Source organism: Hypomesus nipponensis, chromosome 13, assembly GCF_054491055.1.
Source record: "Hypomesus nipponensis isolate SF chromosome 13, ASM5449105v1, whole genome shotgun sequence".
Classification (NCBI taxonomy): domain Eukaryota; kingdom Metazoa; phylum Chordata; class Actinopteri; order Osmeriformes; family Osmeridae; genus Hypomesus; species Hypomesus nipponensis.
In genome coordinates, this window is record NC_140373.1 from 3,180,001 (window position 1) to 3,203,520 (window position 23,520).

Here is a 23,520-nt window from a genome sequence, read left to right on the forward strand (position 1 = left end):
CACACACACACACATATTCAGAGCTCACAGGTCTCAGGACATGACCTACACACACACACACACATAACTCTAAAAACAAGTCATAAAATGCTAAGGAAGCAAACCCCTTTACGGAGGGGCTACTGAGATCAGTCTGGCAGCAGACCTGGGGACAGGAGGGGACGTAGCTGTGGGGGACAGGACACAGGTATAGAGAGTAGAACTACAGGGCATGAACAGGAAGTGTGTGGTTCTGTGTTTGTCTGTGGAGCTGTAGGCATGGTTCTCCTCTCTGTGGAGCTGTAAGCATGGTTCTCCTCTGTGGAGCTGTAGGCATGGTTCTCCTCTCTGTGGAGCTGTAGGCATGGTTGGGTTTGGACACATAGACGTAGTAGTCGGGGGTCGGAGGGGGGTTATTCAATACCACCCCTCCTCCCTCGACCCCTTTACCTCCAGTTTTACCGAGGTTGCTCACCCCCCCAACAACCCCCCCCCCCCCAACAACCCCCCCTCTCCGATCCTTCTCCACCGCCCCCCAACCCCCGGCAGTAATCAGGATCCTGGCAGTGATGATGCAAGACTGGGCTTATAACCCTCTCTCTCTCACACACACACACACTCTCACACACACACACTCTCACACACACACACACACACCCTCCCCCTGCCTGGCTCCCCCCAGCCTGAGAGGACATGGAGCCCACCATCCCAGGATTCTGAGGTGGCGCCCAGACCTGGATTATTTACGAGAGCTGTAGAGTTGTGGAGACTGTGGTATTTTTTTTCCAAATGCCTGGGATGGGAATGCGTGTTATGGGAATACAGAATCTCCTAGGCCTCTTTCTCCCTCTCCCTCTTTCTTTCACTCTTGCTCTCTCTCTGTCTCTCTATCACTCTCCCTCTATCACTCTCAATCTCTCTTTCTCCCCCCCCCTCTCTCTCTCTCTCTCTCTCTCTCTCTCTCTCTGTTTCTCTCTCTCTCTCTCTCTGTTCTCTCTCTCTCTCTCTCTCTCTCTCTCTCTCTCTCTCTCTGTCTCTATCTCTCTCTCTCTCTGTCTCTCTCTCTCTCTCTGTCTCTATCTCTCTCTCTCTCTCTCTCTCTCTCTCTCTCTCTCTCTCTCTCTCTCTCACTCTGGCTCTCAAGCCTGAACACTCCTCGTACTCCACTGTTGACACGCCATGAACATGAACACAAGGTCCTGTGAAATGGGGCAGTCCTGTCCTCACTCCAGCTCTGTTGTCTGTGATGATGTACCAGTGAGGTTCAAAGTGTGTGTTACACCAGGGACCACCAGCGCCATAGGCAGCCCTCATACATGCTGGAAGTGGGATATACCCTGCCTACCCTAACTACCCTGCCTACCCTAACTACCCTGCCTACCCTAACTACCCTGCCTACCCTAGCTACCCTGCCTACCCTAACTACCCTGCCTACCCTAGCTACCCCTGCCTACCCTAACTACCCTGCCTACCCTAGCTACCCTGCCTACCCTAGCTACCCTGCCTACCCTAACTACCCTGCCTACCCTAACTACCCTGCCTACCCTAGCTACCCTGCCTACCCTAACTACCCTGCCTACCCTAACTACCCTGCCTACCCTAGCTACCCTGCCTACCCTAACTACCCTGCCTACCCTAACTACCCTGCCTACCCTAACTACCCTGCCTACCCTAACTACCCTGCCTACCCTAGCTACCCTGCCTACCCTAACTACCCTGCCTACCCTAACTACCCTGCCTACCCTAGCTACCCTGCCTACCCTAACTACCCTGCCTACCCTAACTACCCTGCCTACCCTAACTACCCTGCCTACCCTAGCTACCCTGCCTACCCTAACTACCCTGCCTACCCTAGCTACCCTGCCTACCCTAACTACCCTGCCTACCCTAGCTACCCTGCCTACCCTAGCTACCCTGCCTACCCTAGCTGCATGCAGTCCTCTGCTGGACCGTGGTGACCCACAGTGCTTCTTGTGTGGAGCTCCAGGCTGTGCTGGTTGGCTCCTCCAGGACCGGTGGTGATGCAGACAGACGTGGTGTGCTCGCTGCGCGGGAGCTGGCCCCGTCCCCCGCCGGGACACACATGCCGAGGAGAGACAGCGATCCTGCAGCAATGCCGTGTTCCACATGCCCAGAATAGCCAGCCATTCACGGATATCCCAGGACACACAAACACTGTAAATTAGTCACCCTAACCTCCCCCCCCCTTCCCCACCCCAGCCCAACTCACTTACCTACCACCACCTCCCCCTTCCCAGTCAGCCCCACAGGGGTGGTGGAGGAGGGGGGTTTGGGGTGAGAGGGTCCAGGGGGGGTCCAGGGGGACGGGGGCTGGGGAGGGTTGGCGCGGGGCCGAGGGTGGCACTGGGAGACGTGGAGTCAGCAGGGGTCAGGTGGAGCAGCTTGGGTGTCACCTCTCGGACGTCACTGTCACAAACTGGAGAAACGATTAGACGAGAGAGACCCTGGACAGAGGGCTTCCGCCATATGGCTGCTGCAGTCAGGGGGGGGGGGTGAAGAGGGAGGGGATGGGGGGGGTGGAATGAGACAGCAAAGGGAGAATATAGAGAATCCTGGCTGTGGGGGGGGGGGGGGGGGGCGGGGGTGTGCGAGCAGAGTTTGGGTTGGTCGTGTTATGACTTGGGGAACGTGCGGTCGGTTCAGCTTTCCGGCTTCCTGCGTCTTTAAGCCCTCCAAGTCTCCCTGCTGGGGCGGCTGAACGAGAGCGGGAGACCAGTCAACACACCAAACACCGTGGGAACGCTGAGGTGTGAGGCAGGACAGGCTGCTCTCTCCAGACTATTCTCCTATCTCTCTCTCCCATCAACCAAAGCTTTTTCCTCTTGAGTCAGCAGGAAATCAAATATGTCCCGCGACCAAAGGCCTGAACTCCCGCACTTTCTCAAATGCATGTGCCCTTTTTATTTGTTCGCCACATGCACCGATGATGCTGTCCGAGATGGGCTTGCATGCTGGGGTTTTTCCTGGATTCGGAAGCATGTTACAGAAACGTTAAGGGCTTATTAATTAGTCAAGAGGGTGAGACTGAGAGCTGGTTGGCTGGCTGTTCTGATGATGGATGTCAGAGTTCCATGGGGTTCATTTCACTACCTGTGCCATTTTTAGAGATGTTTTTACTATAAGTATGAATAAAAAAAGACATATGTCTGAGACTCGGCATGTTGCGAAAGAAAAAAAAAAGAGTTCCCGTTAGTTTACTCTTTAAATAACGAAGCGCTGTACCAGAATAGATAGTACTGCGGGTCTCCATGACAACAGGCAACATGAGAGAGAAAGAGAGAGGGGGAGAGATGCCTAATAGCAGGCCAGCAGACATTTTTAACCTTGACACTTCTGGAAAGATACCATTACATTAGTCCAAGACTTGCCATTGCCAACTTAACCGTGAAAGCCAAGCCAAAAACGTTTCCCACAGTTTTGAGTAGCCACCTTAAAAAAAAAAAAAAAGAGAGACTTCATCCACAAGCCTATCATCCGTTACAAAAGCCTGAGAAGGAGATCTGGTTCTTGTGGAGGAGGGACCAGGAACGCCAGTCTGCTTGGTGGTGTTGGAAAGCCCAGGATGTGGGAGTGGAGCTGGACTGTCCTGGCCCACGACGCCAGCCACGCTGTGGGGATACACACTGCCTGGCCACAAGAATGAGGCCCTGGCTGTCCCGACCTCCCCCTGGCTCTGCACGGAAACACACACACTCACCACGACTGACTGGGACGGGGTGTTCGGGGAACATCATGAGGGGAGGTACGAGGGGGATGTAGGATTGTGTGTGTGTGTGTGGTGTAACATTCATTCATATTTATTCACCCCTCACCCTAGCCAGCCAAACCTAGGCTGGTGAGGTCAGTGTTCCTCATAAACAAACAGCAAACACACAATGGCGTGCAACCCTAAAAAGAATCCGAAAGAGAGAGAGAGAGAGAGGGAGAGAGACAGAGAGAGAGAGAGAGAGAGAGAGAGAGAGAGAGAGAGAGAGAGAGAGAGAGAGAGAGAGACTGCCAGCTCCCAGACAGACGTCCTGGTAAAGGGAAGGCTGCCAGTCGCCAGCAGCAGCGGCCATTGAAAAAGAAAAAGAAAACAGAGAGAGAGAGAGAACAACTTGGGATTCAAAAACCAGAAGTCAGCCAAAGAGCACTAACCCTGCTTATTTTCACGAGGATTGCAAAGACCCTAATTTGTCCCAGAGGACTGTGAAAGATGTCATCTCTCATTGATCAGTCCTGGCAAAAGACATGCCGTCAACACCAGCAGTGTTCTCCTGACCAGCGCCATCAATCCCATCCCAAACTCCAAACCCCTAGAGTCCACTCAGACACGCCCAATAATGTAGCCCTCATAACGACACAATCGCTCATAAACACAGACCATGACTCATCACTCATGTCTGTGGGCTTTCGTGATCTGGCCTTCTTTAGGCGTTTAGCAAGAGTTGTTGGAGAAGCTTCACACAGAACGAGACTGTTGACAGCCCCGCGTAGATTAATACGCCTTGTTTTGTTTCAGGCGATGATGTTCCGTGATTGCACACAAAGAATACTGGCTCCTCATTAGTGTAATGTATTCAGATTACAGGCAATTACATCTTATTACAGTTCAGGGGTCGGGGGTCCGCTCGTTCCACTGCCTCTGCTCGGTGGATGTCTGTTAGGTCTGCGTACTTCCTGCTGTGTAGCTCCAGTGTAGTGTAGCGTAGCGCTGGTATTAACGACTCATTTCCCACTCACCTGGAAGACTGGAGTGGAGCTAATCCAGAGACATGGTAACACTAATAGCCCAAATAAATCACCTCTGTTCCTGAAGCTGGCGTGCAAGGGCCTGGCTTGTTGTCTTTAAGTCCGGTCTGGGGCCCCCATGGGCCCTGCAAGCAGCAGCAGCAGCAACTGGTCTCAGGTGTGTGATTTGGCTGCCAGTACCACACTATTTTATTTATTTATTTGTATTGTTTTTGGGGGGGATGATGGTGCGACATTCTGTCACTCACGGTCATAGAGAATGCTTAGAACAGTTTCTCTCATTCTCTCTCATTCTCTCTCTCTCTCTGTCTCTCTCTCTTTCTCTCTCATTATCTCTCCCTCTCTCTCTCTCTCTCATTATCTCTCTCTCTCTCTCTGTCTCTCTCTCTTTCTTTCTCTCTCTCTCTCTCTCTCTCTGTGTCCCACCCTAACACACTTGCTGTAAGACTGTGCTACACGTTCATTATCATTCTTCCAGGTGCTCACTGCGTAGTGATAGATTCAGAAAGTGCTCTTCATGAGAAGCTGTAACAGGGAGATGTTCTTCAGCTCACTGGCTGTACATCTCTGGAGTCTGCCGAGCAGGATATATTTATATTTGTATTCAGATGTAAATATGGAGGTATACTATATGTTTAGGTACAGGAAAACAGGAACCATATTTAATTGATTCACTATGGGCATACACAACCATATAGTTGTATATTATGTTATACGCTGTGTACATGTCGTTACATGTAAACCCAAAAGTGTTTGTTTGTGTGTGTGTGTGTGTGTGTGTGTGTGTGTGTGTGTGTGCTTGACTGTGAGTGACTGAGTAAAGAGGCCTCAGTGTTTGGACCACCTTGCGTGCTGCTGGGTTGAGTGACAGCAAAGGCCTCAGGCTCTAGAGCGCACACGCACACACACACTCACACACACATGCACACACACGCACACACTCACACGCACACACACATGCACACACACGCACACACTCACCTCAGCGGGCTCATTTTTCAACATGTTGTTTTCTACTCTATTAATGTCTCATGACTAAACACATATCACCCTCCAAAACAAACACAAGCATATTGAATGGAATAAATCAGGCCTGGATCAGAGGAGAGCACACACAGTGTTAACATACCACCCAGAAGAATCCAGTGAAACATGGCCACATCCACACACACTCAGGCCCCTTGCCTCCTTTCCTTCTCTCCTTTCCTTATCTACCACGGACCTGAGCAACTCTGCATAGGACTCACCAGTGTGTTGTGGACCTATCTGGTCATTACTCATGTAGGAAAAGCTCCAGATATAAAGGAGATGAGAGGGGTTTCCAGTTCTGGCACCAAAACACACGCTTTGATTCCAGTCTGTTTTATTGCCCTTGGTATTGAACGGAGGCTGTAGTCCAGACTGCCAGCAGAATGAAGTGCTGGCCCTTCTCAGAGTGTGTGCATGCCTCAAGCCTGCGTTGGAGGCCCAGATGAAACGAGTCGACACTTGAAGAAGAAGAAGAGAAATGAAAGGCAGACCCCTGAAAGGGTTCCAAGTGACGCTGATGATGTCAGTTAAGGCTTATTACTGCCATGGCTCTCACTGTGCTTCTGTAAGGCTCCCTCTGCCTGTCTGCTCTCTCTCTCTCTCTCTCTCTCTCTCTCTCTCTCTCTCTCTCTCTCTCTCTCTCTCTCTCTCTCTCTCTCTCTCTCTCTCTCTCTCTCTCTCTCTCTCTCTCTCTCTCTCTCTCTCTCTCTCTCTCTCTCTCTCTCTCTCTCTCTCTCTCTCTCTCTCTCTCTCTCTCTCTCTCTCTCTGTCACTCTCTTGCTACCACTGTCTCTCTCACTCTCTCTCTCTCACACACACACCTAAATACATACACACAAACACAAACAAACACTGATACATTGGCTTGAGTGCAGTCAGTATGGCGAATCAAGAGCTCCCGTAGTCCCAGGTCTGGGAGGCTGCAGGGCATGAAGGCATCAGAGCAGAGTGTCTGTGACCTGGCTGACCACACAGACAGACAGACAGACAGACAGACAGAGACAGACAGACAGACAGACAGACAGACAGACAGAGACAGACAGACAGACAGACAGACAGACAGACAGAGACAGACAGACAGACAGACAGACAGAGACAGACAGACAGACAGACAGACAGACAGACAGACAGAGACAGACAGACAGACAGACAGACAGACAGAGACAGACAGACAGACAGACAGACAGACAGACAGACAGACACAGACAGACAGACACCAGGTGTTGGCTCAGCTCTGGGGGGGGGGGGTGCCAGGATGAACAGGCCCAGTAGCAGGGCAGATACAGTCGTTATCTGCCTCGGTTTGAAGGTCTTCTGACCCGTCTGGTGGTGTGTGTGTGTGTGTGTGTGTGTGTCTGGACAGTATACGGGGTGTGTGTCCTTCAGTCAGCAGATGTGTGTGTGTATGATGTGCGTGTGTCTACATATGTGTGTCTGTGTATTATTTTTTGTGTGTGTGGGTCTGTTTGTGTGTGTGTGAGGGAAGACTTGGAGCAGAGCTAACTAGAGGCAGTGCAGACGGCTATCTGTGGTAGGAGGCTTGCCCTGCAGCCAGAGAGGAGACTTCAAAGTGAGGCAGCCACCGCAGTGATTAAAAGCAGGGCCCACACTCATGTCTGGATGGCCAATTTAAAACTAATGAGGGAAAATAAATAGACAGTGTTGGTGCCATTGGCATGTGAAGGTGGAACGTGTGTGCAAGCATGTTTGTTTTTTGTGTGTGTGTGTGTGTACAGTATGTGTGTGTGTGTGTGTGTGTGTGTGTGTGTGTGTGTGTGTGTGTGCAGCATGTGTGTGTGACCACAGCATGTGTCTGAGTAGAATGCCGAGACAGAATCATAAAGGCACACATGAACTGGATCAATTTAAGATGGTTTGAAACATTCTATTCAAGACAAATCCACCCATTGATGAAGTGAAGCCATAAAGAAACGATCCTTCTGTGAGCTGTGCTTTGAAGGCCTCGTATGATAGCTGGCCTGGGGTGACCAGATCACGCCGTGACCTCATGGAACACCGTGACATTTAGAGCTGGACTTTATGAATGAGTAAGAGCCATTCACTAATTGCATTGACTCATTTTAACATCAACTTGGGTGTGAGAATACACACACACACACACATAATTGTCATCGGCCCTAGGGGTTAGTTTCTCCCAGGTCAGATGTCACTGAGTGAGTTGATTGACTGATTGAAAGTGATGAGCTGCTTGCCTACAGAGAGAGCCAGGCCTGCTCCTATTGGTCATCTTGAGGGCATTGGCGTTGAGCAATCATGCAGAGCAGTTGGTTGCTAGGTTGGTGAAGAAAGGGAGGGTTTGCATCAGAGTTGGGGTTTATTGACTTGTGGGTGGAGGATGTGTAATAAAAACAATTAAAAATCTATCAATCATCATCTGGAAAGCAGGATGTTGATTAAAATTAGCAGTGTGTAGCTTCATTATTACTATTATTAACTACAGTCGTCGTTTTTTAAGAGTACATTGTACATTTGTAGTCAATGAGTGATTACTTGAGTTTCACTTGTTGTTTTAGTGCCTTGCAATTATTTTTTCAGCGAATTGCTTCTCTAAGATATAACGAACAATTATCTGATCTTAAGTAGTTAATGGGTGTTCTATTTCACGTTCTTGCCTCTAATTTGTGTCAATGAACACCATTGTGTGGAAACGTGGCAAGCTAGTTTTAACCACTTGACTTGTTTAAATTTTCTCTATGGAATCCCACACCCAATGTAAGCCAATACAAACCACAAGACACACACACACACACACAGAGAAAGACCACCCTAACACACACAAACCCACACACCAGACGTCCTCCCCTCCCCTCACCACACACACACAGACATACACAAACACAGTTGCAGACCACAGTCACACCACACACACACCACACACACACACACACACACACACACACACACCACACACACACACACACCACCACACACACTCTTAGGGCTCGATGTGCAAGTGACATCATGGCTTGGATGACAGCATGTCTTCTAGAACCATTAGCTTGATTGTAGGTGGCTCCGCCGCACTGATTTATGGGTAATATTTGGGTCCCCCTTCGCTGTGATGATTTATGGGTCATATTTTTGTCCCCTTCTTCACAAACCACAAGACTAGGGAGGGGAATCCTAGCCAAATAACAGCATTGTGAAACAGAGAGAGAGGCTGACAGAATGAGAGACCAGCCCATGATTCCCACCCAGAAGAGCTTGACTGAAAGTCATGGTCCCTCTAAACAAAGGCTTGTAATTGGTCCACGGACAGGAAGCAGGAAGCTCGCAGCACACACCTGTGTCCTATTGACTTATATATAAATATATAATTACATCTAAAGATTTTCTAATACACACGACACAACTTGAAGTGTTCCTGTACTTCTGTAAGCCATGTTGTCCTTTGCCTCTGTTCGGCCTCCCTCTCCTTCAACCACTGTGACTGTCTTAGTGCAGCTCTCTCTTCTCCTATCCCCTCTCTCTTGTTAATGTCTGGACCTCCCTCTTCAGAGAGAGAGAGAGAGAGAGAGAGAGAGAGAGAGAGAGAGAGAGAGAGAGAGAGAGAGAGAGAGAGAGAGAGAGAGAGAGAGAGAGAGAGAGAGAGAGAGAGAGAGAGAGAGAGAGAGAGAGAGAGAGAGAGAGAGAGAGAGAGAGAGAGAGAGAGAGAGAGAGAGAGAGAGAGAGAGAGAGAGAGAGAGAGAGAGAGAGAGAGAGAGAGAGAGAGAGAGAGAGAGAGTGGTGTAGAAAGTGATGTGCTCTCAGACACAGTGCCCGGGCCTTAGAAGTTTCAGTGTGGTTTAAAGCCCTATTAACGCTGACTGTCTAGCAGCCGCTCGGAAAATAGGATGGAAACAGACAGAGCTACCCCTGCCTCCATCCTCAGCACTCCTCATCTCTACCCGGCCACACACGCACACACACGCACACACACACACACACACGCACACACACGCACACGCAATACTTACTATTGGGGTTTTTTGTCAGTTGAAGCAATTAGGCATTTCAGCAGGGATGCTGGAAAGCTCAGGCTATGATGAAAAGACAGAGCTATTTTACCATGACGAGTTGTTTTCTTAGCCCATATAGAAGCAGTGCTGGTGCAGGCTAGCGGTTAGCCGCCCCTCCAGACCTCTGGTAGGCAGTGCCAGCGAGTCCTTGGCCTGCTCCGATCCTCTCGTCTATCCTTCATCAATTTACCTTTTTTTTTCTACTGCGTTTTTCTCATTTTCGACACCACTCCAACTGTACTGTAAAATATTCCGATTTCGTTATTATTTCGATACTGATCGACATCTTTTAATATACATAGGATATACATTTGTTCTCAGTAAGTTGAAGTGAGGTATAATATTTTCTTCGCTCTGGATGCTATCCTCCTCTGTGCTTCCTCCTGGCCCGCCTCAGGGCTGTGCTCAGGGCTGCGTGGGAGGGCCTGTCACAGGCCTCACGTCCTGGCCTGGAGCACGCAGCTGCCTGGAGAAACCCAGGAAGGTGTAAACACGCACTGACCAATTGATTAACCACTAATTAGGACGACACCGGATGGCCTTAAATGCCACAGAAGTCACGCCTCTCCTGATTTAAGGTCAGGCGGGGGACTTATTGCCTGTTTCAGGATTTCTCTTCAGGCATCCAGGCTTTGGCTTGGCCAGCCTGGAGATGGAGGAGGGGGAGCTGTGTGCAGGGCTTTGCCCCGGGCCTGGTGGCAGGACCATCATGGTTCTGGAGGATCCTGGGGCTGGATGTGCCTCCTCGCCCCAGGGTGCCCACAGCAGAGGTGTGGCTAGTTAGGAAGCAGCTTAAACCAGAGGGGTTTGGATATGTGTGTGTTTGTGTGTGTGAGAGAGAGAGAGAGAGAGAGAGAGAGACAGAGAACTTAAGCAGTACCTCCAGTGAGACTCCTCTCTCTCTCTCTGTCTCTTTCTCTGTCTCTCTCTCTGTCTCTCTCTCTCTCTCTACCTCCTGTGGTTGACTGACAGGTGTGCCCCAGCGGTGGGCATGCTGTGGACTCGATGCCCCCCCGGACCTCTGTGGTAGCGATAGAGGCCTGGCTGTTTGCTGATTGGTTGGGGGAAAGTCGCCATGGTGATGTTAAAGCGTTCCCTGTTGAGCCCAACGACTGATTCCGGAAGCAACCCACCTTGGGAATTACTGATTAGATTTATCAGTGTTTCTTTTCTTCTTCTTCATCTTTTCATAAGACGGCTCTCATCCGGTGATGAAGGAAAGGGGAGGGGGGGGGGGAGTGAGGGTAGGATTAAAAGGGGATTAAAGGATGACGACAGCTCTGCTGTATCCTTCCAGGAGTGCCCTGGTATGCTTGACATTTACAGTGACTATGAGCAATGTTCTCAATCACAGCTCTGTACCCAAGCTGTGTATGACACCCCCCCCGCCCCCCCCCCCCCCTCTCTCTCTCTCTCTCTCTCTCTCTCTCTCTCTCTCTCTCGCACATTGTCACTCTCACGCACACGTCCGTGCATCACACACGTCCACATGTACTCTCACACACACACACACACACACAGGCTCGCACACCCTTGCATTCACACAGACCCAGACTGTCTCAGTATGAAGCCTCTTGACCCTACAGTACCACAGCAGTGGAAGTCTTTACCGGACACATCGCTAGCTCCATCTGTATCGATCGTCCCCGGGCCAAAGAATCCCAGACAGGGAAGTGAGCTAGGGTGACTCACCAGAGATGCCCACCTGCACGGCCTGGGCCAATACTAACACACCATGGGTATCCTACCCCCACACGTCTTCTATTGTTGGTGACAAGTGACTCATACTATGTGTGATTCATGCGGTTAGATGCCCCCGTCATTATGAGTATCTTCTGGAGAGTTGTATGGGTCGGCCTTATGAGTGTTGCGTCTCCCTTGCCATTTCGGGACCAAAAGTTATCAAGCCACGTGTTTGTGGGTGAAAAAGGTTAAGGCTCAAGAGTATTTAGGTCTTCAGGCTTTTGTGAAGGCGCTATACGTTGATCAAGTTGCTGCCTTTATGTTTTTTATTTTTATTTCTGTTTTTATTGCTCCAGCTCTCTTTCTTTCTTCTTTCTACTTTGTTTAGTAATAGGGTCTAATTAGAGTCACTACGTAACCTAGACACACTGTTAATCTTAGTAGGCCTGAGAGCGTCAGCCAGGAGTAACATCATGGCTGTCAGACAACAGACAGGAAGATCACACACACACACACACACACCAGGGACGTGATGATCACACACACACACACACACCTGGGACGTGATGATCACACACACACACACACACCTGGGACGTGATGATCACACACACACACACACACACACACACCTGGGACGTGATGATCACACACACACAAACACCTGGGACGTGATGATCACACACACACACACACACCTGGGACGTGATGATCACACACACACACACACCTGGGACGTGATGATCACACACACACACACACACACACCTGGGACGTGATGATCACACACACACAAACACCTGGGACGTGATGATCACACACACACACACACCTGGGACGTGATGATCACACACACACACACACACACAGACACACCTGGGACGTGATGATCACACACACACACACACCTGGGACGTGATGATCACACACACACACACACACACCTGGGACGTGATGATCACACACACACACACACACACCTGGGACGTGATGATCACACACACACACACACACACCTGGGACGTGATGATCACACACACACACACACACACACACACATACACACCTGGGACGTGATGATCACACACACACACACACACCTGGGACGTGATGATCACTCACACACACTCCGGGGTACATGTGAGGGCCTGATTACAGTCCTCGGTGGCAGCAGGGTTTTCCTGCTGTCAAACCAATCTGTCTGTGGCTGGGGCTGGAGGCTGGGACTGGAGGCTGGAGGCTGGGGGGTGGGACTGGAGGCTGGGGCTGGAGGCTGGGACTGGAGGCTGGGGCTGGAGGCTGGGGCTGGAGGCTGGGGCCGGAGGCTGGGGCAGAGATGGAGGCCGAGGCTGGGGGTGGGGATGGTGTCAGGGTCGACACAACTGCTGTTGTACCAGCACAGACGCTGACAGCAGCGTGATCAGGACCGTAGAGGGCTGGTGAACGTTGATCCAACAGCACAAGGTCATTTCCTGCTGTCACGAGGTCATTTCCTGCTGTCACGAGGTCATTTCCTGCTGTCACAAGTAGCTGTGACTGGTCCTGCCAGCCGTCGGACAGGACCGCGTGCCTGCGTGCGTGTGCCAGGGGCAAGCTGTCCAATGTGAGCTGGGCTAATTCGCTCTCTGCTCTGCTGTCACTGTGTCTCCGTGGAACCTCTGTATTTCATCGGAGAGTGTCCACATCCTGTTTTCTCTCGTGTAACGAGGGAAAAAATAGAAGCGAGCCAAAAAAAGAAGACATTTAAATGAAAGGATGAGTGTTGAGAGGAAGGATGGTGAAGGATCTGCATGATGACACTACGGCCTCAACCTGGTCCCATGTGCAGATCACTGCAGTCTGCTCCTGAAGGACGCCTCAGTCAGAGCTGAACATGGGCCTGTGGAACGCCCACTGGGAATCAGCCGTTAAACCATTCCGTAGTTGAACCATCCTAATGGCTTCTGCGCGAGCTTCGATCGTAAATCCTCTCTTTTTTCACGGCTTCTGGAACCGAAGGGGCGGAGGAGTCCCCCATGTGAGGAGGAGAGACACCTGCTGACGCAAACACAAACCCCTCTCTCTCTCTCTCTCTCTCTCTCTCTCTCTCTCTCTCTCTCTCTCTCTCTCAATTCAATTGGCTTTATTGGCATTAAGAAACAAATGTTCATATTGCCAAAGCAACGCTGGAACCACAGAACACAATATTAAAACACAAAACAATATTCATATCTCTCTCTCTCTCTCTCTCTCCCCCCCCTCTCTATCTATGTCTCTCTCTCTCTCCTTCTATCTATGTCTCTCCCCCCTCTCTCTATCTATGTCTCTCTCCCCCTCTCTCTCTCTCTCTCTCTCTTTCTCTCCCTCTATCTATGTCTCTCTCTCCCCCCCTCTCTCTCTCTATCTATGTCTCTCTCTCCCCCCTCTCTCTCTCCCTCTCTTTATGTCTCTCTCTCCCCCTCTCTCTCTCCCTCTATCTATGTCTCTCCCCCCCCTCTCTCTCTCTCTCTCTCTCTCTCTCTCTCTTTCTCTCCCTCTATCTATGTCTCTCTCTCCCCCCTCTCTCTCTCTATCTATGTCTCTCTCTCCCCCCCTCTCTCTCTCCCTCTCTTTATGTCTCTCTCTCCCCCTCTCTCTCTCCCTCTATCTATGTCTCTCCCCCCCCCCTCTCTCTCTCTCTCTCTCTCTCTCTCTCCCTCCTTCACTCCATACTCACACCGGGCAAGTCCCTGTTGCTCCCCGCTCTCCCTTAGCCCCCCTGCTCTCCCTATTCAGGCTGTGACAGTAATTAGCATTCGGCAACCCCTCCCCCACCTCTCCCCCCCCTTTCTCTCCCTCTCTCTCCATCTATCTCTATCCCTCTCACTCTCTCCCCCTCTGTGCAGAGTTAGAGAAGCTTATCGCCTGGCAACCACAATTAAAGTACAACAACTCTGCAGTGGCTACCACTGCCTCAGCTAGCTCCCGCTTCTCGCTGTGACCCAGCAGAGAGAGAGAGACACACAGAGAGAGGGAGAGAGAGAGAGGGAGAGAGGAGAGAAGGTTAAACCAAAAAGGGAGGGAGAAGGGGAAGAGAGAGAAAGAGTTGGCCAGGTAAAGCGGTGAATATGCCTGCTTCAAAGTTCCCGGCGTTGGAAGGAGAGTGAGGACGTTCCGGAAGGAGGGAACGACACGGAGGAGTGAGGCAGGAGGAGGGCTGTAGGGACATGATTTGATCGTGGTCGCGAGTGGACCCAACAGGTATGTATATGTGTCAGTAAGCTGGAGCTGTGCTGTGAAGGAATGTGGAGGAGATGGTGAAATACTTGTGTGTGTGTGTGTGTGTGCATGCTGCTTTCTAAGCTTTTGACACATCGGTGTTGGGCACTATGGTAACATTGCTGGCTTGAAAGGGGTGTTCATGTTGCATGGTACCTGAACAGGTACGCTTTCAGAGACTGAAGTAAAGTGACACACACATATATATACAGACACATACACACACACAGCAAATGATTACATCTTGAGTAGTGTAGGAGATTGAGTGATTGGTTCTACCTGGTCTGTCTACTCATACTGTATACGGTAGCTCAATACTTGTTGTTCATTTATTTTCTATTTAAAAAGGAACAGAGCACTTTGATGTATTGTGTAGACATGCCAGATATAGCCACACAGGCTCATTTTCATCTGAAAAACATTTATTATGACTAGATTTTACAACTCAGCTTTGCAATATACCTGTTTTTCTGGAAGTTTCTCCATCCACTTGTGGCGCACACACACACACACACACACAGTGAATCCCACCGCTATCAGAAGTGCTGTGTTTCAGTGGGTGATGGCTGCCAACCGCAGCCTGAGCTCTGTAGTTCCCAGGATCGCTGAAGGTGTGTAGAACACGTTAGTAGTGTACCAGCTGTAATTAGAGTCTCTTATGAGTCCCTGTGGAGGAGAGGCAAAGCCCTGCCTCGGCCGAGCCCAGGCGAGGGGTGCCTGCCGCGGGAGAGGGCGGGAGGAGAAGGCTCTGGAGCTACAGGAGGGTGGTGGTGATGGAGAAGGTTCTGGAGCTACTGGAGGGTGGTGGTGATGGAGAAGGCTCTGGAGCTACAGGAGGGTGGTGGTGATGGAGAAGGTTCTGGAGCTACTGAAGGGTGGTGGTGATGGAGAAGGCTCTGGAGCTACTGGAGGGTGGTGATGGAGAAGGTTCTGGAGCTACAGGAGGGTGGTGGTGATGGAGAAGGCTCTGGAGCTACTGGAGGGTGGTGGTGATGGAGAAGGCTCTGGAGCTACTGGAGGGTGGTGGTGATGGAGAAGGCTCTGGAGCTACTGGAGGGTGGTGGTGATGGAAAGGAGAAGCAGAGAAACAGAAGGTGATGATGGTGGTGGTGATGATGATGGTGAGAATAGACTATAATGCAGATGGTTGGGATAATGGTGTTCCTGATGATAATGACGGTAGTGGTGATAGTAAAGACGAGGAGGAAGGTAATAATAATGATGATTATGATTAGGAAGTATTTGATTGCATGGAAGCAGGATGACATAAAGCATTCGTAAAGGGCTCCAGCACGTCGTGAGCTTTGTAATCAGTTACGGTGTGAGTGTAGCTGGATCATGGCTACTTTCAATCGATGCCTTTGACAGTGTGCCTTATGCGTCGATGCCCTTACCAAGCCGGAGGCTGCCACACAGCTCCTTTACCCCCTGGAAGTAGGCCTCTGTCTGGGGGGCTGGGGATAAGGGGGTGCCTGGGAGGTGAAAGGTCAGCGAGGCTGCGAGGCACCTCCTCTCTCTCTCTGGGTGGGAGGAGATGAAAGCTCCTTCAAACACACAGGAGTCCCTTACTGCTGGTCAAAATGTCATGTGTCCAAAACACACTCCCATCCACACCCACCCACAGGTAGTTGATGCTGTCTCATGTTTACCCCTCGGCCATTCAAAGGGGAATGCCCTTTCCACGCGCTCGGAGCTGCAGTCTCTCTGTGCATTGCAGGTGAGGCGTTTTCAAAGGCTCAGGGAAAGCTCGTATCTCATTCACTTCAGTACAGGGGAGTGTGATGTAATCTCACAAGGACCCCCCCTAAACGAAAAGATTGACAGCCGCTCGCCCCCCTCCTCACACCCTCCATGGGGGTCGAGATGCTCCTCTCTCCACTGGGTTGGGGTAGAAGCTTCCAGAAAAACTCTCTGTGGGAGGCAATGCCCGATTTAGATCAGCAAATTAAAAATGTAAAATGATGTGGCCTCCGTCTGTCAAAGCTGTGTGTGCCCGGGGCCGGTCGTTCCTGTGTGTGTGTGGATCACCTCTGGGCTGTGGACTCCTTCTGTGGACGGCGGGAAGGGAGGGAGCGTGTGTGTGTTTAGATGTTAGCTACGCTAGAAGGGGTGTTCAAAGCCCTCCTGTAGGGAGAGATGAAACAACAGAAGGGTTATTTTGGGACAGTTTTGTTCTCAAAGCGACTCCCTGGAGCGCCGTGGCGTCGAGCGAGGCCCGACGGTGGGTCACAGGGCCGCTGGAGGGCGCTGCCCTTGACTGAGCGTGCGTCCACTTAGCCTTTATATTCACACCCCAAACCTCCACCTCGCTAATCACCTCGAGGTATGAACCCAGGCCCTTTTAATTGGCCCTTTAGTAGGATCCTGTTGGGTGGTTTTCAAGGTGAGGCCTGCTCTTAAAGGTTAACGGTTCGTCTCTGGTGGTGGAGGCAGGATGTGGACCAGTGAGCGCCCAGCACTTCCAAATGCCAGCCAGCACCTGAAGAGGGACGCACAGCTGGGGCCTGATGGTTGGGTCGTTCACTCATCTTTTCTCTCTCTCTCTCTCTCTCTCTCTCCCTTCTCTCTCTCTCTCTCTCTCTCCCTTCTCTTTTGCAGAGTTTGGGTTCTGCTGACAGGAAAGAGACCAATCAGAAAAAGTAAGTTGATTTTGCCGTTTTCAATCTCTCCATTTCTCAGTTCTTCCATCCCGCCTTGCTTTTCAATCAGTCCTCCCTCCATGTCCTGTCCTCACGTGACATATGGATTTGTGTCTCTCCATCCATCCCTCCCTTCCTCCATCCCTCTCTCCATTTCTCCCTTCTTACCTCTATTCATCTGTCCACCCTTCCATCTCTCTGCCTTCCCATACTCTCCACAGAAATGCTTTGCAGTTGTATTTGGATTAAACTGGTAAACACTCACATGATGTTCCTTTCAAAGTCCCATTGGCGGATTTGAGGCTGGGAAGTGCCTGTTCAGACCAGATCTCCATTCCTGGGCTGTTTTACCGTCTTCTTGCAGATTAAGTACAGGGACTCAACCATGCTGGGGGGAGACAACATGTTAACTGGAGCTCAGGCACACTACTAATCCACCCTAATCTGCATGCAGATTAGGAATTCACTAAGTGAATTACTATGATAATTCTCTCTACAACGGGTGTGGCGTGACACAGCTTTGATTGATTATAAGCCGCTAGAGTTAATTGCCTGTTATTTGTCTCTGCGTGTTCCATGTGACTTTAGGATAATTGTTTATTTTTTTCCCCTCCGTCCTTCGTGCTGAAACGTGAGCGGTGACAGATGTTGTCGTTGTTGTCACCTGTCTGCCAGACAACTTGACTGGATGGCTCACTTCTCAATCAGCCATGAGACAATGTTAAACCTTCAGGGCCCAAATGAGTTTCACACAGTCTGGTTCGGTGTTGAGTCTTGAGAGTGGTTCAGTGTGTGGACTGTAAGTTTATGTTCTTGCTACTAGGGTTAGTGTGTGTGTGTGTTCTCTGCTTCGTCAAATACAGAGGATGCATATGGAACACAGAGCTTTAGATCGAATTCCAAGAACAATTCAGCAAGATTCCACCCAGTTCCAAGAACACATTCATACAGAACGCTGTGAACATTCTAAATTGTAGCTCTTAACGACTGACAGACGTCCACACATCCATGTCTGCTGTGTATGCACTAGCACAGTGCTGTCTGCTGTGTATGCACTAGCACAGTGCTGTCTGCTGTGTGAGCACTAGTACAGTGCTGTCTGCTGTGAGCACTAGCACAGTGCTGTCTGCTGTGTGAGCACTAGCACAGTGCTGTCTGCTGTGTGAGCACTAGTACAGTGCTGTCTGCTGTGAGCACTAGCACAGTGCTGTCTGCTGTGTATGCACTAGCACAGTGCTGTCTGCTGTGAGCACTAGCACAGTGCTGTCTGCTGTGTGAGCACTAGTACAGTGCTGTCTGCTGTGAGCACTAGCACAGTGCTGTCTGCTGTGTATGCACTAGCACAGTGCTGTCTGCTGTGTGAGCACTAGTACAGTGCTGTCTGCTGTGAGCACTAGCACAGTGCTGTCTGCTGTGTGAGCACTAGTACAGTGCTGTCTGCTGTGAGCACTAGCACAGTGCTGTCTGCTGTGAGCACAAGCACAGTGCTGTCTGCTGTGTGAGCACTAGCACAGTGCTAGCTGTCTGCACAGACGCTGTGTTATACTTGGGCAGTCCTGAGGCTGTGCAGAGCACAGATGGAGGCACACCAAGCCAGGTCCTTCTCACTTTCGGCTGCTGACTGACACAGGGTGGTGTAATCATCGCTTTTAGTCTCTGGTTTCGTTCTGTGTGTGTGTGTCTCCCATGTGAAAGACTGGTGGTATTGTCACCATGCACCACACTCATGCAATTGAATTGAGTGTGTGCCAGCACTCGGATGGTGTCATAGCAACAAGCTTTCTGCACACCGAACATGGAGTAGTGTTTGTGTGTGTGTGTTAAATACTTTTATACCATAGTCTGGGTAAATACTCAATTATGATTGGCTGCAAGGGTGTCCATTATTGGGTCATAGTGGACACCTACTGCGTCATTGCAGCAAAACTGTCTTTTCACCGTTCTAAATGTTCTGCTGGCTACACAGGAGCCTGTACAAAATATCTGAAATAAGTAACCATAACAACAGTGACGGAGTCAAAGCCTCCATTTACAATTTTGAAAGACTTTAAGAAGCTAACTTGTATTTACAACAATGAGTGACTTCGATATTTATTTTAACCTATTTGAAAAAAAAATATTTTCTGAATGTCGTGTGTCAGTGTCACGTAACCGCTCATCTCACATCCCATTCGCTATTCACCTCGCTAGTCAATCGACTTCAGACAGGCTGCGGCCAATACGACAGTAGCAGCAACTCTACACATGGCCGATTATTTCCTTCTTAAAAATCGTGATTTTATTTGGGGACAATGACATGGCTCGATAGTTGGGTAGTGTTGTTGTTAAACATACTGTCAAATTATAATCATTGTTTGGAGAAAATGGCAACTTTGATGCGGTCATCTCCAGACATCCCAAGTTTTTGCGGAGGGTCCGGGAGTCTCCCGCATTTCAATAGCGGCTCCCTGACGCCCGCTAATGCTATACAATCTCCAATTTCTTCAACTTGGGATGTCTGCATCTCACATCCATTTGCTATTCAACTCGCTCAGGCTGCGGCCATACTGTAGCCTACAGTAGTACTAGTATATGGCCGATATTGTTTGTGAAAATCTTGATATTGATTTTGGGACAGTGACATGGCTGGTTAGCTAGCAAATCTTCTCGTCAAACATACTGTAAAATTATATTTACTGTTTGTCAACCGTACACAATGTTATTGCCTCTGAATCTTGCTAGCATAACGTTAGCTTTCGGGCTAATAGCTCAGCCAAGGGAAAGTCGGTGTTGATTCTATGAGCTGAGCGGACTATAAAATATCAGAGTTGGCTAACGTTGAAAAAACGTTAGATTTCTTTAGCAAAACGTCTGAAAACATGAATTAATGTTTGTAAAAAAAAAAAATGTTGGCAAGTGACAATGGTATAATGCCCTTCGAGGTGTCCAATATCACCTGATAATGGACTATGCGGAAGCATCCGTCCGACGCCTCCGCATCGTCCATTATGAGGTGATATTGGACACCTCGTCGGGCAATATCCCTTACTTAATTTACTCCCCCCACATCAAACAACGAAACACCGCTTCTCAGAATCTCCAACGGAGTTTCATACGTTTTGCTCTCTGAACACATGCATGTTTGTCTGATTCTGCAAGTGTGAAAAGCTGTTAATGCTGTGTGCGACCCTGTCGGCTCAAACTGATAAAGTGTGTATGTGAGTGTGTGTGAGTTTGTGTGTGTGTGTGTTTGTGTGTGTGTGTTTGGAGAGCTGCTATTGTTGCTCAGAGTGCACATGTAGACGGGGGGTCCCGCTGTTTGACTGCTGTCACCCGGGGTGACCCACAGGACCTCAGTCACTCAGCTTGACACAAGCTGCCTGACAGCTCACCTTCCCACCCACGTCCCCCTCTCACTCTCACTCTCCCCCTCCCTCCCTCTCACTCTCCCCCTCTCTCTCTTTCTCCCTCTGTCTCTCCCTCTCTCCCATGTTCTCTGTCTCTCTCTCTGTCTCTATCTCTCTGTCTCTCCCTCTGTCTCTCCCTCTATCTCTCCCTCTCTCGCATTTTCTCTCTCTGTGTCTCTCTCTGTCTCTCTCCCTCTCTCTTCTGTTTCTTTCTTTGACAGAAACTCACACACACCTTACACATCACCCGAGACTGTAGACATAGCAAGGGAGGGAAGGTGGGAGGTGTTGAGGAGGGAGGAGAGAGAGAGCGAGGGACTAGAAGGTTAGGAGACAGACATGAGGATGGTCTTAGCCGTCCCCTTAGCAGAGGACCACAAACAAAGAAGCACAAAAGATCTCTCCATCCTGCATAGACAGTACTCAGACCTACCACACACAACTACATTCTGACTCTCTCTCTTCCTGTCTTTCTGTCTTTCTCTATGTCTCTCTCTCTCTCTCTCTCTCTCTCTCTCTCTCTCTCTATCTCTCCCTGTCTCTCTGTCTTTCTCAATGTCTCTATCACTCTCTCTTTCTCTCTCTCTCTGTCTCTCTCTCCTCTCTCTCTCTCTCTCTCTCTCTCTCTCTCTCTCTCTCTCTCTCTCTTACTGTCTCTCTGGCATGTGGAAATCATTAATAAAGTCAGAGTGCCATTGAAGCATCCAGTCCAGACAGACCAGCCAGGGTTAGCTCATCCTGCTTTAATATCACAATCACACACACTCACTCACTGTCCCACACACACACACTCACAGACACACACACACAGAGACACTCACCCCCCCACACACACAGACAGAGGTGGGGGGGGGGGGGTAGATGGGTGTGGGCTTAGTGTGTGGAGACAGTGCTACAGGAAGGAAGGGCCTTGGGGATGGGAGGGGGGGGAAGGCCAGCGCTGGATATAAAGGCGGATGTCAGGGGCTGTAGAGCCCCTTGATTAGTGTAATTTATTCACGGTAGCAGGGGCGTGTAATTGTTCTCAGATGGAAGGGGGTGGTCGGGGGTAACCTGGAGGTGAGGCCCCCCCGCCCAGGGTGTTGAGGGCCCATGAATGTGACATTGAGATGTCTTCGAGCTCCGCTTCCCACAGTGAACCCATAGTGGGACTGATGTGGGACAAACATCGTAAAACCAGCCTAGCGGGATCTCTCCTTGCTCCTCTCTCTCTCTCTCTCTCTCTCTCTCTCTCTCTCTCTCTCTCTCTCTCTCTCTCTCTCTCTCTCTCGCTCTGTCTCTCTGTCTCTCTCTCACACACACATTTAGGAGTGCTGTGGGCCAGTCTAATGGGGCCATCCCTGCCCCCCCCCCCCCCATCCCACCCCAGTCTTTAGGTGGTCTGTGTGGATCCTCCTTCTTTGGTTATCTTTGTCAACAGGAATGCGCCTCCCTAAAGATTCCTTGGAAATGACAGGAGAGGGGGAGGGGAGGGGAAGGAGGAAGAGGAGGAGGAGGAAGAGGAGGAGAAGGAAAGAAGCTGGAGTCAGACACGAGGAGACATCTACTGGGGACTGAGGATCTGTCTGTCTGCGCAGGATGCGGACAGACCCCCAGCTGAAGTGCAGCAGTTCTCTCCCTGTTCTCCTGGTGGCTGGGAACGCTGAGGAAATCTGTGTTGGAGTATTTACCACCGAGGGAGGGAGGGAGGATTGGAAGGAGAGAGAGGGAGGATGGGAGGGAGGGGGGGGGAGAGGGAGGGAGGATGGGAAGGAGGGAGGGAGAAGGGCCAGGGGAGACTGCTGGCTCCTTGGATTCCTGGGCATGGGGAGTAGTGTGTGTGTGTGTGTGTGAGTGTGTGTGTGTGTGTGTGTGTGAGCAATATATTTCTGTGTCTGTGTATGCGGCATAGCTGTGTGCGTGTGTACATGTATATGTACGTGTGTGTGTGTGTGCAGACAGGCTTGTTGTGCGGCGCTGAGCTTTGGGGCCTCTCTGATGTGGGTTTGGCTGCAGCCGGGCCTGAAGGCTCAGAACTTCTCTACAAACCAGCAGCTCGCCAGAGAGCTTCGCAGGGAGAGACAGCCATTGTTTTGGAAAGGCACCACAGCTCTGTGTGTGCGTGTGTGTGTGTGTGTTTAGTTTAGTGTGGTTTACCAGGGGGGTTATGTGAAGCATGGCCTTTTCCATTCAAGCCATATGAACGCTCACACACACAATCACAAACAATGTGTCCTTTTTATAAATTGCGTTGTACATCGTACACCTTGCAACTTCCTTTTATTATATTGGACCGTGTGTACGTACCATTACCATGAAACCGAGCATCAAAACGGCCACAAACAACAAATGCATACGATAAAACAGAACGTTCGAACCCTGAAGCGTTGCAGCGGCAACATCATACAGTAGCTTTCTAACAGTAAACACCACCCTCGACCTTCTAGAAACTGCTATCTGGACCTTTATGGATGAGGGGAAAAACAACATGGCTGCCTTTCAAGTGGCTGATGTGTGAATGCGCCTGGAGCCCAAACCAACACTGCTGCTGGAGGAGGAACATGGAACAGGGAGGAGAGGAAGAGGGGGAGAGGAGAGGAGATAAGGAGAGGAGGAGAGAGGGGGCAAAACAACAAGACTGAAAAGGTGGGGAGTAGAGGAGGAGGAAGGAAGGAAAAAGAAACTGTTCTCAGAGGGTTAGAACAGAACATTGTGTGTTTATAGTCAAGGTGTTAATGCCTCACTCCTAGTTGTGTGTGTGACATACTCCAATCCCTCTCTCTCTCCTTCCTTCTTTCCCTCTCACTTTCTCTCTCT

The 23,520-nt window shown here is 50.3% G+C and overlaps 1 protein-coding gene across 1 annotated transcript in view; it reads left to right on the forward strand.

Annotated features, from left to right (window-relative positions):
* The window catches only part of ankfn1b (ankyrin repeat and fibronectin type III domain containing 1b), a 101,448-nt gene that overhangs the window by 39,369 nt on the left and 38,559 nt on the right, over nucleotides 1–23,520 (forward strand). Inside the window, exon 4 of the mRNA XM_084670410.1 lies at nucleotides 17,298–17,338. Within this exon, the coding sequence (XP_084526536.1) occupies nucleotides 17,298–17,338 (41 nt within the window). The remainder of the gene's footprint in view (nucleotides 1–17,297; nucleotides 17,339–23,520) is intronic.